General features: G+C 38.6%; 1 protein-coding gene across 1 annotated transcript in view; it reads right to left on the bottom strand.

Annotated features, from left to right (window-relative positions):
* Nucleotides 1-13,664, bottom strand: part of FAM135B (family with sequence similarity 135 member B) — a 215,387-nt gene that overhangs the window by 63,665 nt on the left and 138,058 nt on the right. The window contains exons 5-6 of the mRNA XM_087743969.1: nucleotides 9,056-9,126; nucleotides 6,738-6,911 (exon numbers count right to left, since the gene is read on the bottom strand). Coding sequence (XP_087600095.1) covers nucleotides 6,738-6,911; nucleotides 9,056-9,126 — 245 coding nt within the window. The remainder of the gene's footprint in view (nucleotides 1-6,737; nucleotides 6,912-9,055; nucleotides 9,127-13,664) is intronic.

The following is a 13,664-nucleotide window of genomic DNA, read 5'->3' as shown; positions in this document are numbered from 1 at the left end:
TAAACTGCCCCAAAAAGAAATACCCTTTTTTAATTTTTCATTCACTTTTTTCAAAATGATGACCTCTATTTTTTTTTGTAAGCAAAACTTAATTCCTTCATGAATTGTAAGTTTCAGCAGAATGGGGTAAAAAACCTAACAGGTTAGGATCTTCTGACTGTTGCTTGGGAAAAAAACTATCTTGCATTATATGAAATGGTCAAACCGTAAAAAAAAAAAAAAAAAAAAAAAAAAAATTCCCCACAATCTTCACATTTCTAATGACAAGGAATTATAATCTTGTGACGGAACCAGGAATGGAAGTTCAGGAAATGAACGTGCATTCCATTTAGGTCAGATCCTATGGAAAAATCACTTCTTTTTTCCTCAGTCCCTTATGCATAAAATATTACTGATTTTAAAAATGAGAAATATAAGTAAGTCCCATAGAAATAACACACTTCAGAACCAAACTCCCACATCCTTCACTGACAGCATCGTTTACATTTCACCAGGAACTTCCTTCTAACTCCCACAGATCAGGAATGATGCAAGGCACAACACCGATTTCCTTCACTGTTTTAACTCAAAACATCAATATAGCTTTTGGCAAATTGCTGCTGGCATGTGGCCATAGGATACACGGATGATCTGTTATTTGTTTTTGAGAATAATATGCAGATATTTACCGTTGTGCTCCCCTAGACATGTTTTGCTCTTACACAAGGAGTTTCACTGAGGTTATAATCAGCGATTGTAAAATACTATCATAGAATCATAGAATCGTAGAATAGTTTGGGCTGGAAAGGACCTTTAAAAGACATCTAGTCCAAACCCCCCTGCAATGAGCAGGGACATCTTCAACTAGATCAGGTTGCTCAGAGCCCCATCCAACCTGACCTTGAATGTTTCCAGGGATGGGGCATCTACCACCTCTCTGGACAACTTGTTCCAGTGTTTCACCACACTCATCATAAAAAGTTTATTCCTTATATCCTTCCTTATATCTAGTCTAAATCTACCCTCTTTTAGTTTAAAACCATTACCCTTTGTCCTATCACAATAGGCCCTGCTAAAAAGTTTCTCCCCATGTTCTGAACTTCTTGTGTAAAACTGATAAGATTTGTTAAAATATAATTTGTAATGGAAACAGATATCTCTCCCTAGATCCCAAACAGAGGAGGAATCTGGTTTGAAATCTCCAATGATTTTGATTGATTGCTGGAAAATGCTGATTCATTTGTCCTGAACACCCTTAGTTGCTGTAAAACTTCAAAGCAGGCAAAGTCATGTGGTGATATTTCTTTAGTTTTGGGTGGGGTTTTGGCGGGGTTTGTTTTTGGGGGGAGGGGTTTGAAAGTTTGACTCGGAAATACTCAGGTTTTCCTTATGTGACTTCTCAGCTGGTAACTCAGGAGAATGGCATGTCAAAGTGGAGGTTTATCTTTGCAGTTACATAACAAACAGTAACAAATAAAAGAAAATTCAGAGGAAAAATCATCCAGTTATTAAGGAAGTGTTCTTAGAGGAAAAAAAAAAATAAAACAGTATTCTTTTAATAAACATATTATGGAAGCAATAGCTCTTTACTACATAAATATTCCATTTTCTTTCTACAGGTTAATTTATTTGCAAACGAGATGGAGTGGGAAAAAAAAGTAATGAACTTTGCTACCCAGGATTACATCTGTGGCAGTTTCAGATATAAGCTGCCCAATAAGTAGGTGACATGCATAGTCCACATGCAGATTCAAGGTGTACAGGGTAGTGCAGTGTGTGTATCACTTAGATATATCAGCCGTGCTTTTGAGGAACAGGAGGACGCCTGGGAATAAAAGGATTTAGGCAAGATAAAATTGCTCAAGGATGGCCAGGGTTGGCCTGATTCCTCAGTGCAGTGGAGCAGAGCAGAACTAGGTCAGGGCTGAAACCTTTAAATAGCCTGTGTCTCTGATTCTGTTACCTCTTCCCAAGGCAGAGCAAGCTCAAGGCACTGAAAAAAATCAGTATCTGTGTCTTGGTTTCTCCACCTGCAAAATGTGTATTATATTATCTCCCCATCTCAGATGCCACCAAGATTTCTTGTTTCTCATACAGTGATTTGGATGTAGGCAATTAAGAATTCAATATTAACACGTAAAAACCTGCAAGTATGTATGAAAGTGGGGAAGAGAATAGAAAGTTGAAGAGAATTCAGAAACCTGTGGAAATTAAAACCCTTTCTTGTGCAAACAAGAGAAAACAGGTTTGCCAGCTGCCTGTGATGAAGGATCTTGCTTGTTTGCAGCAATTTCAAGTCTTGTTTATCTTTTTTTTTTTTTTCTTCATTCAGATTGCAAATGTTTTTGGCTGAAGCCCAAAAGCCAGGGTAAGTAAGACTGCAGATGCTGTGGCCATCGAGTGAGCTGGATTCTGCACAGTCCTTCAGACAAAGCATAGCTTTGAGGAGACCAGTCTGTACAGATAGTAGCAGTCTGGTGCTGAAACACACTCTTACATTTCCAGAAAGCTTTCAGGGGAAGAAAGTATAAATCATCTGAAGTCACTGCCTAAACTTTCAGTAGAAGACATGCCAACCAGATCCTATTGTCCATGCTACTTAACAGGAAATACAACATATAAGACAATGTATTCAGCGGGGGAAACCATGTGTGTGTGAAACTATGTATTTGGGTACTTGTTTCAGAGATTATTTACAAGTTGTATTTTTTCTTATAAACAGCAGCATATGCTAAGTCCTCTCAGGAAGGCATGGTGCAGGGGTCTATGGAATTAATGAAGCAGGTAACCATGTTTCTTGCTGTTTGCTTCCTAAATGAATCCAATATAAGAAAGGCACTGAGCTTGCAGCATGCCTGAGACTAAGTAGACCTGCATGACATAGAGATAGATGTGTCCCTTTGGGAAAAGCAGAAATATTCCTTGAAGTCTGAACTATGCTGGAGCAAAGTGCCTTTTCTAACAGCTGATACTGGGCTAATAACTGCTGATTCCACTTATAGACTGGACCAGTAGCAAAGCCAATGGTAGGGAGCTAAAAGAGAAGTCAATGTCTCAGGCCAGAAACCAAACTGATCTGTACAAAAAGCAAAACAGAAAACTGGAGTGCAAAAGCCCTGACTCCTTCTCACCTTCCTCCTGCAACACTATGCTCACATTTAGCCTCTGGAGCTTAGGTAAGAATAAAAAAGGTATTTAAGCAGTTTGTGGAGGCCAGTGCATTCAGCAGGGGAATACTTTCAAGCCTGAGCATCGTTCACTTTTCCTGTTCATCTTTTGACAGACTTGCTGAGGTCATCTTTTGTCATCCTGGGCAAAATGAGGTTGCCAGAGGCAAGCCCTTTACTTTCCAAAGAGAACTGTCATTTCTGTGATGTTACGAGAGACGTGCCAGCCAACTCCTGCTCTAGAGTATTGTCCTGGTTTCAGCTGGGATGGAATTAATTTTCTTCTTGGTAGCCGGTATGGTGCTGTGTTTTGGATTTAGGATGAGAATCATGTCGATGATACACTGATGTTTTGGTTCTTGCTAAGCAGTGCTAAGCTGTTGCTAAATAGTTGCTAAGCAGTGCTTACACTGGTCAAGGACTTTTCAGCTTCCCATGCTCTGCCGGGTGCAAGGGGGGCTGGGAGGGAGCACAGCCAGGACAGCTGACCCAGACTGGCCAAAGGGCTATTCCATACCATATGACATCATGCTCAGTATATAAGCTGGGGGAAGAAGAAGGAAGGGGGGGGACATGTGGCGTGATGGTGTTTGTCTTCACAAGTAACTGTTATGCATGATGGAGCCCTGCTTTCCTGGGGATGGCCAAACACCTGCCTGTTCATGGGAAGCAGCGAATTAATTCCTTGTTTTGCTTTGTTTGCGTGCGCAGCTTTTGCTTTACCTATTTAACTGTTCTATTTATTTTTACTTCAATTATTAAACTGTTCTTATCTCAACCCACGAGTTTTCTCCCTTTTACCCTTCCGATTCTCTCCCCCATCCCACCAAGGGGGCAAGTGAGCGAGCAGCTGTGTGGTGCTTAATTGCTAGCTGGGGCTAAACCATGACAAGTATCGTCTGTTTCTCCCACATCCCAAAAGTCTGAAAATACTGCTCTGTGATCTGCAGCTGCCGAAAGCATTCAATCCAGACACCATCGACCTGCACAGCCACTGTCACTGCAGGAGGGCGAGGGGCTTGGGGTCTGCAGCAGCACAGCTCCAGCCCTCTGGTTTGCAAGCAGTGGTGTGATAATGTCCTGCTGTGGCTGGCAGAAAGGTTTGGTTGTAGGGGAAGGTGCAGGTGAGGGGAGTAGTGTTTCAGGTTAGAAAATTTCCATCCAGAATCCTGCAAGGGATCCCAGAAACATGAATTTCACTTATTCTCAGTTTGTTAAGAGGCAAGAGCTTCAAAGTATCAAACCTAATGTAATATTTATTGTATAAAAATTATTAACCAGGACAAACATCAATATCAAAATGTTCACTTGTCAAAAAACAGGAGGTAATGGAGGGACCCTGGCAAGGTTTCCCAACAGGAGCTATTTGTGGGTATACATTACCCTGCAGGGAAAGGCCTGAATTGGTCTTGCTGGTTTCCCTACTGTTGTCACTGTTTAAATACAAGCAACAAGGAAGGACTTTGGGGAAGAGTACCTAATTTGCAAACAGAGGTAACAAAATATGAAAAGCTGAGTCCACAGGGCATATGTGAGCAGATAGCTGTGCTTCAGGCAAAGTTGTTTTCCAGGACAACTTCAGGACAGCAGTGAATTTCAGTTTTACATAATGTGAGGTCTTTATTTTCAAGGCAGGTCTAGGACTGTTATTGTTTTACATTTAAGTGTATACATATGTGTAGAAATAATGCGTGTATACATGTAAAGTACATACTATGATGGGACAGTTTAAAGTAGTAAACTAAAACACAGTGAAATACTGCATAGATATTTTTTCCCAGACAATGTAACTATCATGTGTTTATTTTTTCTATAATTTGACAAAAACATCTTTCCAGTCATTCAGGTTCTATTGTGTTACAAAAATAAAGATCTGATTTTACAATTAAACCTTTTTTCCTAGTAAACTCCAATGTTAAGTGATAAGCAGGAAAACTCTGAGCTGGGAGAAAAGCAAGTAAGATTTAGTTGCCCACTTTTGTTTCAAAATGCTTGGAACTGGCATTTCTTTTATACTAGTCTCTTCACCGTGATTTATATTTAGAGAATGCATGATATAAAAACTCTTCAGGTTTTGAATATTTATCAAGAAGAAGATAAATCCTCAGTATCCTACTTTAAAATTATTTTACTGGCTTAAGCAAATGAGACTCTCTATTGTGTTGCCAAAAATCTTCATTCCACTGCATTAAGTAAAAATACGGTATACTTCATAAATGTCCACAAAATCGTATTTTAAAAGCTATAATAATCTGACTATGGAGCAGTTGCTCATCATGTGATTTATGCCTAATAACAGTAACAAGTCTCTGCAGCCCCATTCATTAGAGGATAACAAAGCACCAAAAACAGTCATTAAGCCTGATAACTATTGTTCTTTCATCCTTTTATATAGTAGAACAATGGGAAAATTATCTGAGCAAAATTATCTGGTTAGAAGTGATCTGTTACAATCTAATGCACTATTTAAAAAGTCAACACATAGCAGAAGAGAGATACAGCAGTTATCTGTATCTTAGTAGCAGAAGAAAAGACAGATATGCCAGTCTGATGTACTAATACGATTTGCATCACTGTCACAACTCAATCTCTTACAATCTTAATTCATTCTATGGCATCATGTACAAGCAGTATCTTTATACAAATGGAGAACTGAAGCAAAGATGTATTAAGTCAAAACACCAAACGTGAGAAAAGAAGAGTCTACAGGTTCATTTTTGTTTCTGACACAGTGCTCTTTGCACAATATTTGACAAACTTGAGAGTCTCCTGGTCGTTTGGTAAACAGCAAGGCCTTGCTGGAGTAAGGGAATCTGAGCAACGCTGAACACTGCATTTTGCTTCAGGACCAAAGGAGTTCCCTCCCTCTCAGCACTCTTTATCTTACGCAATGACAAGATTGGACACAAAGTAAATTGCCAGAAAGACCTTTGCTTCCCCTCGCCTGCTCTAAATATTAGAGGATATTGACCTCTAGCCCTGTTTTATTTGAAGGAGTTCTGAATTATTTTCTTGTCATTACGAATCAGATAACATAAATCACATCTAGACCCCATGGCAGCTAGTATTATACTGCTGCATGGTTAAATCAGATGATGCTGCAAAGGAAAAATTAAATGGAGCCTTATCCAGTACTGACTCATGCATACCTCCTTCTAGCCATGTTATGAATTATGCTAATGCACAGGGGCCACAGATGGGATTAAAGTCCAACTATCCTAAATGCTTTACAAAACAACAGGGGAAAAATGTAAATGCTTTTAGTTGCTTTTAGACTAAAGAGGAAAAACAGCCAAGGAGAAGAGAATTTTCACTTTCCTCGTGTTACAGATGGGGAATAGAGAGATCGAGACTAATCAGAATTTCTTAATCTTTTCACAAAGATTTTGCTAGTTTTTGATCAGACCCCTAGTGTCTTATCAAGGGAAGGAGCCTGTGTCAGAGGCTGGCTCTAAACCCCAATCTCCAGAATCCTAGACCAGGACCAAAAAGCTTGAAATCAAATTATCCTCTCTGCCTCTGCTATACAATAAGCAAATGAACTCAGAAGAGGAATCTCCTCCTTTCAACAGATATTTCTGTGTCCTTTACCTGATCAGAGGCTGGTGTAATGCTACCAGTGACGCATGCACTGTGACGGATATCACTGACAGGTGGAAATAGTCAAACATGACAGGAACATGGTGGTGCAGACCTCTCCGGGGATGGAAGTGAAGACACAGTGTACGGCTGCTGATCATGGGGATCGCTGGAACATCTCTCAGCCTGGAAGAGAAAGAGGATTACAAGGGTTAGTGAAAGCTTGAGTTGTCACAGCCTGTAACATGCTACAGGCAGCAGACTGGGAGACGGCTTGAGGTGAATTTTTATCACTTCCCAGATTCATAAGGGTTTACATAACTGATGAGTATCTATACACATATACATATAAATATACATATAGATCCAAAAATAAACAACAAATAACAGTTGTAGAGAGATATATAAATATACTGTATAAAAAAAAAAATAGATGTGATGCAATTCCAATTTTCCAGTTTCCCCTGGTGATTGTCCTTGATGTCCACCTATGCACTAGTTCTGGGGACATCAAGAACTAAGTAGCAGAAGGAAATACATTTAGCAAACTGCTCAGCTTATTTGAGTGTTCATAGCCAGCACAGCTCACTACTTGTGATTTTCAGTGTAAGAACAATCAACTCAGGCAATCTGTGAGAGTTAGAAGCAGTCCTGTCTCAGAGAGAGCTGAAATTATTCAGACTACATTTCCAGATAGCTGATCTGAAAAAACTTTTTGCAAGAAGCAAAAAAAAAAAAGAGTAGGTGAAGTAACTGCAGAGAAATAATGCAAGTTGGACTGACTTCTCCTTTTTTCAGTAAATAAAACCCAAGACTTTTCAATTCAAGTTTGATTATAACTATTCCAGAATAACTTTCCTAGTGTGCAGTCAACCACATGACATCTGAGTCACTTATAGGGCAGGAGACTGAGATGTAAACCTGGAGCATGCCTAACCACATCCTCCTGATGCAAGTGAAACTCACTTCAAAAGAAGAAATAATGGCTTTAAACTGAAAGAAGGTACATTTAGATCAGACATAAGGAAGAACTTCTTCACTATGAGGGTGGTGAGGCACTGGAACAGATTGCTCAGCGAAGTCGTGGATGCCCCATCCCTGGAAGTGTCCAAGGCCAGGTTGGCTGGGGCTTTGAGCAACCTAGTCTAGTGGAAGGTGTCCCTGCCCATGGCAGGGGGGTTGGAACCAGATGATCTTTAAGGTCCCTTCCAACACAAACCGTTCTATGATTGATTCTATGGTTCTATGAATTGTTTTACAGCATTAAAGACCCTTCTGAAGTCAATTGTTTCCCAGAGCTAAGAAAACCTATAATGAGATGGTTGAGTATGGTGCATGGTTAGTCCCAAGTAGTGTTTCAATGAGATTTGCAGAATATCCTTTTATAAAAATCACTGCTTTTGTTTATGGTGAATCAGATTAATCATTCAGATGATACCAGAAATTAAATGCATGTGTTAGAGCACAATTTCATAACTTGAAAGCTTCAGTTCATTTTATGCTTGGCTATCACTTAATGTTTGTTTTTTCTCTTTTCCAGACCTATCAACATCACAGCTGATGACTTTTCATCCTGAGAGAACAAGTTTTCACTTTTTGTATCTTGAAGATAAAGGAAACTTGTTCTTGAAATTTGTTTAGGTGCCTTACGGATATGAATAAAATCACATGGGGACAGTCTTAACATGAAATACAGCTCAGATGATTTCTCTGCACTGCCCCCTCCCCGCCCCCCCAAATGCTGCTGAAGTCATTGGAAGGCTTTTCTGTGATTCAGAGAGGCTGAATAATGTCTGGGATGACACTTTCTGCTATGTTTCAGGAAGGGATGCTACTCCCAATTCACCTAAGATTATGGAATCAAATGCAATGGGAAGAGATCAGAGTCAATAGGAAGACTCTTTCCTCCTAAAATATAGAGACAGCTTTGGTTCTTATACAAGAAAAGCATGTAGCATGTTCGTACACTCATCTTCAGCCAGAAAATACTTCGTTGCCTCCTGAGATAAATGCATTCCTGAACCACAGCCCCTGCTCACATGGAGGTCAGGGATGATATTCCCTTTGACTTTAACAGCAGCAGAGATAGAGCAACACTTAACACCTTTGAAAACCTCACACTTAAAGGAGAAAAAATGTTGTTCTTTTAAAGAGGAGTATGAGATACGCTCTTCAAATACAGAGAGGAGAAACAGAAAGACTTCAACAGTGAGGCAAAGGAAAGACTTATCAAAGCTATCCCTTTTTCCAAAGGACTGTCACTTCATTACAGTAATTTCCTAATTGAACAAATGCCTGCATTTCCAATTGAGCTTTAAAACAGCACTTACTGTTGTTCGCTATCAGTAAAGTGCAGGTCCAACTTGAGCTGAAAATCTGCCTCACTCAATGCATCTTCCACCTACAAAAAGAGAAAGGCAAGGTTACCTTTGTAAATAGGCACCTACAACATTGAAGGCAAAGGTGGATGGGTTTGTCTGATAAGAGCAAAGGCAAAAATATGCAGCAATAGCAGCACCCTGCCACAGTGGTAGAAAGGAGCAAATGTGACAGCAAGTCGAGGTAATTGTTGAAGGATTCACATGGACCCAGAGCAGTCAGAGGTGTTATCTGTTCTTGGGTGTCCTGTCAAGTCAAAAAAATCACTCCAGACAAGAGAGCGTAGTGCACTGCATTTGCTGGATGCTTGCTCTTTGCACAGTGAGAGTCAGTGGAGTAGTTCTGAAGCCGAGCTCCCTCATTGAGCGAGTATTCATTTGGGTCATCTTGTCAGCTGAATGAGAACAAGGACTAGGTTTTCTTGGTTGAGAAATAGCCATGAATCCTGATTACCTGCCTGTAACTAATGTCAGGTTCAAAATTTACAGCTTAAACCAGTCAGAAATGGCTCAAAAAACTGACAATTTCTGATGTCTCATCATTAGCCTTTTAGTTTGTTTTTCAGCAAACTGAGTCTTTCCTGCCTCCCAGTCACTCTTTCTGGCCCTTGACAGGTTCGTGGAGGAAGTTTGTCATTGATTCTCATCTAGATAATTTTCTTTGCAAAATTCAAAGGCTTTTGTTACTTTTAAAGCTTCAATTAACGGAAGTTCCACTGTTCACTTTGTTGTAGGGTACTAAGCATGTTTATACATGGTAGGATTCATCTTGCCAAATGCACTGAAGATATCATGTGTGATCATAAGCTGGCTCAGTGGTACCTTCATCTAATAGGTCCCACCAGCAAGATTACCCTTCCTTTTTTGTCAATAAAATACTTCAATTGGATTTTCTGAAACAATACATGAAGTAAGCTGTCAGTTTGTTACCTTCACCTGGAAAGGACTACATTGGATAACACATCCCAGCTCGGCACATTTAAAGCAACTATAATCAGTGGAAATAAATAAATTAGAATGGAAGAAGAATTAGCTGCCCAGCACTTTCTCCTTCACTCATTTGGAATCTCTTTTCTTCCCCAGCAATGTAGGTTTAGTAGAATAAATAAAAAAATTATTTCTGTCAACCTAAGTGGAAATATAAACAAAAAAATCCCTCATTTCATTACCAAAATAGTCTTTTTATGTGAGTGTTAGCATCCTTTATTGTATACCAGAGTACAACAGGAGATGCACAGGAATGCAGGTGGAAAAGTGGAGTTGTTCACTGGGGATAGGGTATTATAAATACAACTTATTTTTACCCATTTTTTGCCCCAAAAAGGTGAGGTGAGACATCTAGGTTCTGTCTTTTGTCAGTGGAAAGCAATAAGCAGATGCATACAGTGAGCTGACCCATCCTGAGGTACACATCTGAAAATGACAATTGATTTCGGTTTGTGCCTGTCTCTTTCCATTGACAATACATAGAGCCTAAAGAAATATATTGGTCTAGATACACTTGAATTTTAGGTGGCTTAAGTTAGGCAAGATGAATTCTACTTTCTCCAGCTGATTAGCACCTTCTTAACAACAGACTATACCAAAAATGCACTGAAGGCAATGTCAGAGGCATCTAGCCTGCTCTGACAGGTAGGATTCATAAAATATATAACATAAAACATGTTTAGCTAGGTTTCCAAAGGTGAAATACCATCTACAGTGTGCCTTTTTCTGTTGAAGCAAAAAAATTGAGAGTCAAGGATCAATTTACTTTGACTTAATTATCAAAGATGTAAAATTTAAACCCTTCCGAAGTAATATGATATTTCTTCTACCATGACCACAGGCACAGAGATGTGAGAAGAAAATTCCAGCTTCTGTTTATTGAAAATGTGCTTTCTCTTTTGTGTTTGTCTCAAAACACCTGGAAGTATGTCTTTCAGAAAAAAAGACTTTTTCTTTTTAATGAGTTGTTGTCACTAAAAATCACAGTTGCTGGCAGTTGCAAAGGAAATAATCATTATTGAAGCTACAGTCTGAATTTAAACTAGGAATTCAACTCAAATATAGTGCTTCAGACAAAACAAACCTCATCCTCCAACAGAGGGGATGAAATTTTGGGTCTGTGCCTAATACTGCTGAGCACCTGCAACTGTCACTGAAACCTGAGTCTGTGTTTAAAACAAGTTCAATAGGTAGTGACACTAGCTCAAAACACCTTGAGGCAGTGAGCAGATGTCTGAGAGACTTAGAGATATTCATCACTGCATGGAGTCATGCATTAAGGTGCAAATACAGGATATTTTTAATCCCAAAACTGTATTGAAATCAGACTGCTCAGAATAGTGCAAAAACGCACATAATATCAAATCACAGTTCTCACTACAGAGTTTACATGTTTTCCTTTGTATATTGGAGGTTTAAATATTAAGACAAGTGAAAATTGGACAGTTGTTCAAAAATCACTGGACTCTTCATGAGAAAATATAATTAAAAGGCTTATGTATAGGTTGAGACACAGCAGAATTACGTACAGTAAATACATGACACAAGCTACTATGCAGCTTTGATACCTGCTGGAATTTCCTGTGTTTTCCTTTTTTTTCACTTATTAGAACCACAGGTGCATAAGATCCATTACATAGGAAAAAATGAAATGGCCTTTCCATAGCTCATACAGAAGAGGCACTGAAATTTCTATCATTATTCAGTCTCCTGTATGAAATAATATTGTCCTTAAATGAAATACTGGCTGCTTCTTTTAGCATTACTGAGACTATTATGTTTTCCAGAGTTATCATTTATGGATTGTATAATTTTCCAAAAGTTTGATAGATTATCAGATTTTTTTTTTTTTCCCCTGAAGTAAAGCTTTAAAATTTCACACCAACATACTTAAGAAATTAACCTGAAAAATTTGTCTGGAATATAATTAGCGTTTGACTGGCTAAGCCAAGCAGTGTCCTCACATATACACTGTGAAGTGTTTTCCAGTGGTTTTTACAAAGTTCTTTGACCTTTCAGGTGTGTTAATGATTAAAATCACAACTCATGAAACAAAAAATAAAGATCTGTGTTTGTGGAAATACATTCATACTAAACAAGGAATATTATTCTGTTTTGGAATATTCCACACAGCCAAATAAAAATAAAGGAAATAGAGAACGTCTGACCTCTGGGAAATATTATTGCATTTTACATGCTGATCTTGTCTCCAGTCAAAAATGAAATAAGTAAAGATAGTTCTGAACAAAAATTTTGAAACTTTTCTTTGAAATAATACATACATTTCATTCTTTTTTTCCCCATTTGTCATTTCTGATTTGATTAGTTCTTTATTGTTTGCATCAGCTTAATATTACTCTGCATTTTCTTGTAACATCATCTTATGTTTTGTGGAGAGTACAGTCTGTAAATTTAGTATCCTGTTCTCTGTTGCTGGGGTGTGCCTACATTTCCCCTAATGCTCCCACCTTGAGCCTCACAGCTTGTGCAAAAAGACCCCGTATTCACCTGTGAGCACATACAATTCTCCAGAAGTTTCTGTCCAGAGTTCAGGCTGTTTTCTAACCTCTGCCTCTCTTGCCAAAGGACTGCACTGATTGGGAAATGCATTTTATTGAACACTATTCAGAATCTGTACAATAGAAAGTATCTGTGTCTAAAAAGTGAACGTATTTATACAATAAAAAGTATATACAAAGCAAAGTACTCCGATTTCTGTTGAACTGGCCTGGAATCCAGTGCATCATTTCAGTTTTGAATTCTAATTTTTCACATTTACATTTACATCTTTGGTTTAGCTTTTAAGAGCTGCAATACTAGTTATAACTGAAGTTTCCAGCATTCTTGTGATGTGCTTCCATAATATTTAACCATTTAGCCAGAATGTCAAACTGAATGATCTGGATGTCCCATCTCATTTAAATTTCTCTGGAAAGTACAAAATCTAATATACTGTGATATCCCGGCATGACTCACTTTGTCCTCTCCCTGCTACTAAATTGTCCCTGAATGGAGCCAGCAAGCAAGGAGACAGACAAGTTACCTGTTTTATTGCTTGATGAAAGAAGCAGAGCTCCTTCTTTAATAAGAATGAAAGCAAAAGCTCATGAAAATAAATTAGACTTCTTTGTAACACTAAAGGCTGCCTCAGCCCTGCAATATTATTTCCTATTAATTCAAAGAATGCTGCATTTTGGAATAATATAGAAAAAGGCATCTAATAAACCAGAGAGTGTTAAAGCACCATTTATATGGTGAAAGGTATGCTCAGTGCCACTTCTAGGGGGATAATTGAGGCTTCTTCCACTTAATGGCAGACAAAAAAGATATATTTCCATATTTAAGCTTAGCTAGAGTTATGCAAGAGGAGGGGGAAAAAGAAAAACAAAACAAAACAGTGGCAAATAATCTAATCTGGACATGCACATTGGGTTTTGTTGTTTGGGATTTTTTGTACTGAGCCTATCTCAGTAACCTATCTCATCAACAAAACCAGGAGGAGAAAGCATACTGCTTGCTTGGTATAATATTTGATAATTCCAGCTCTGACAGCAGAAACTACATGGAGCATGTG

This window comes from Nipponia nippon, unplaced genomic scaffold (genome assembly GCF_047370975.1).
Source record: "Nipponia nippon isolate SJK-2023a ecotype South Korea unplaced genomic scaffold, ASM4737097v1 scaffold_1, whole genome shotgun sequence".
Lineage (NCBI taxonomy): Eukaryota > Metazoa > Chordata > Aves > Pelecaniformes > Threskiornithidae > Nipponia > Nipponia nippon.
The sequence above is the reverse complement of the archived record's forward strand: the minus strand, read 5'-3'. Positions and strand labels throughout refer to the sequence as shown.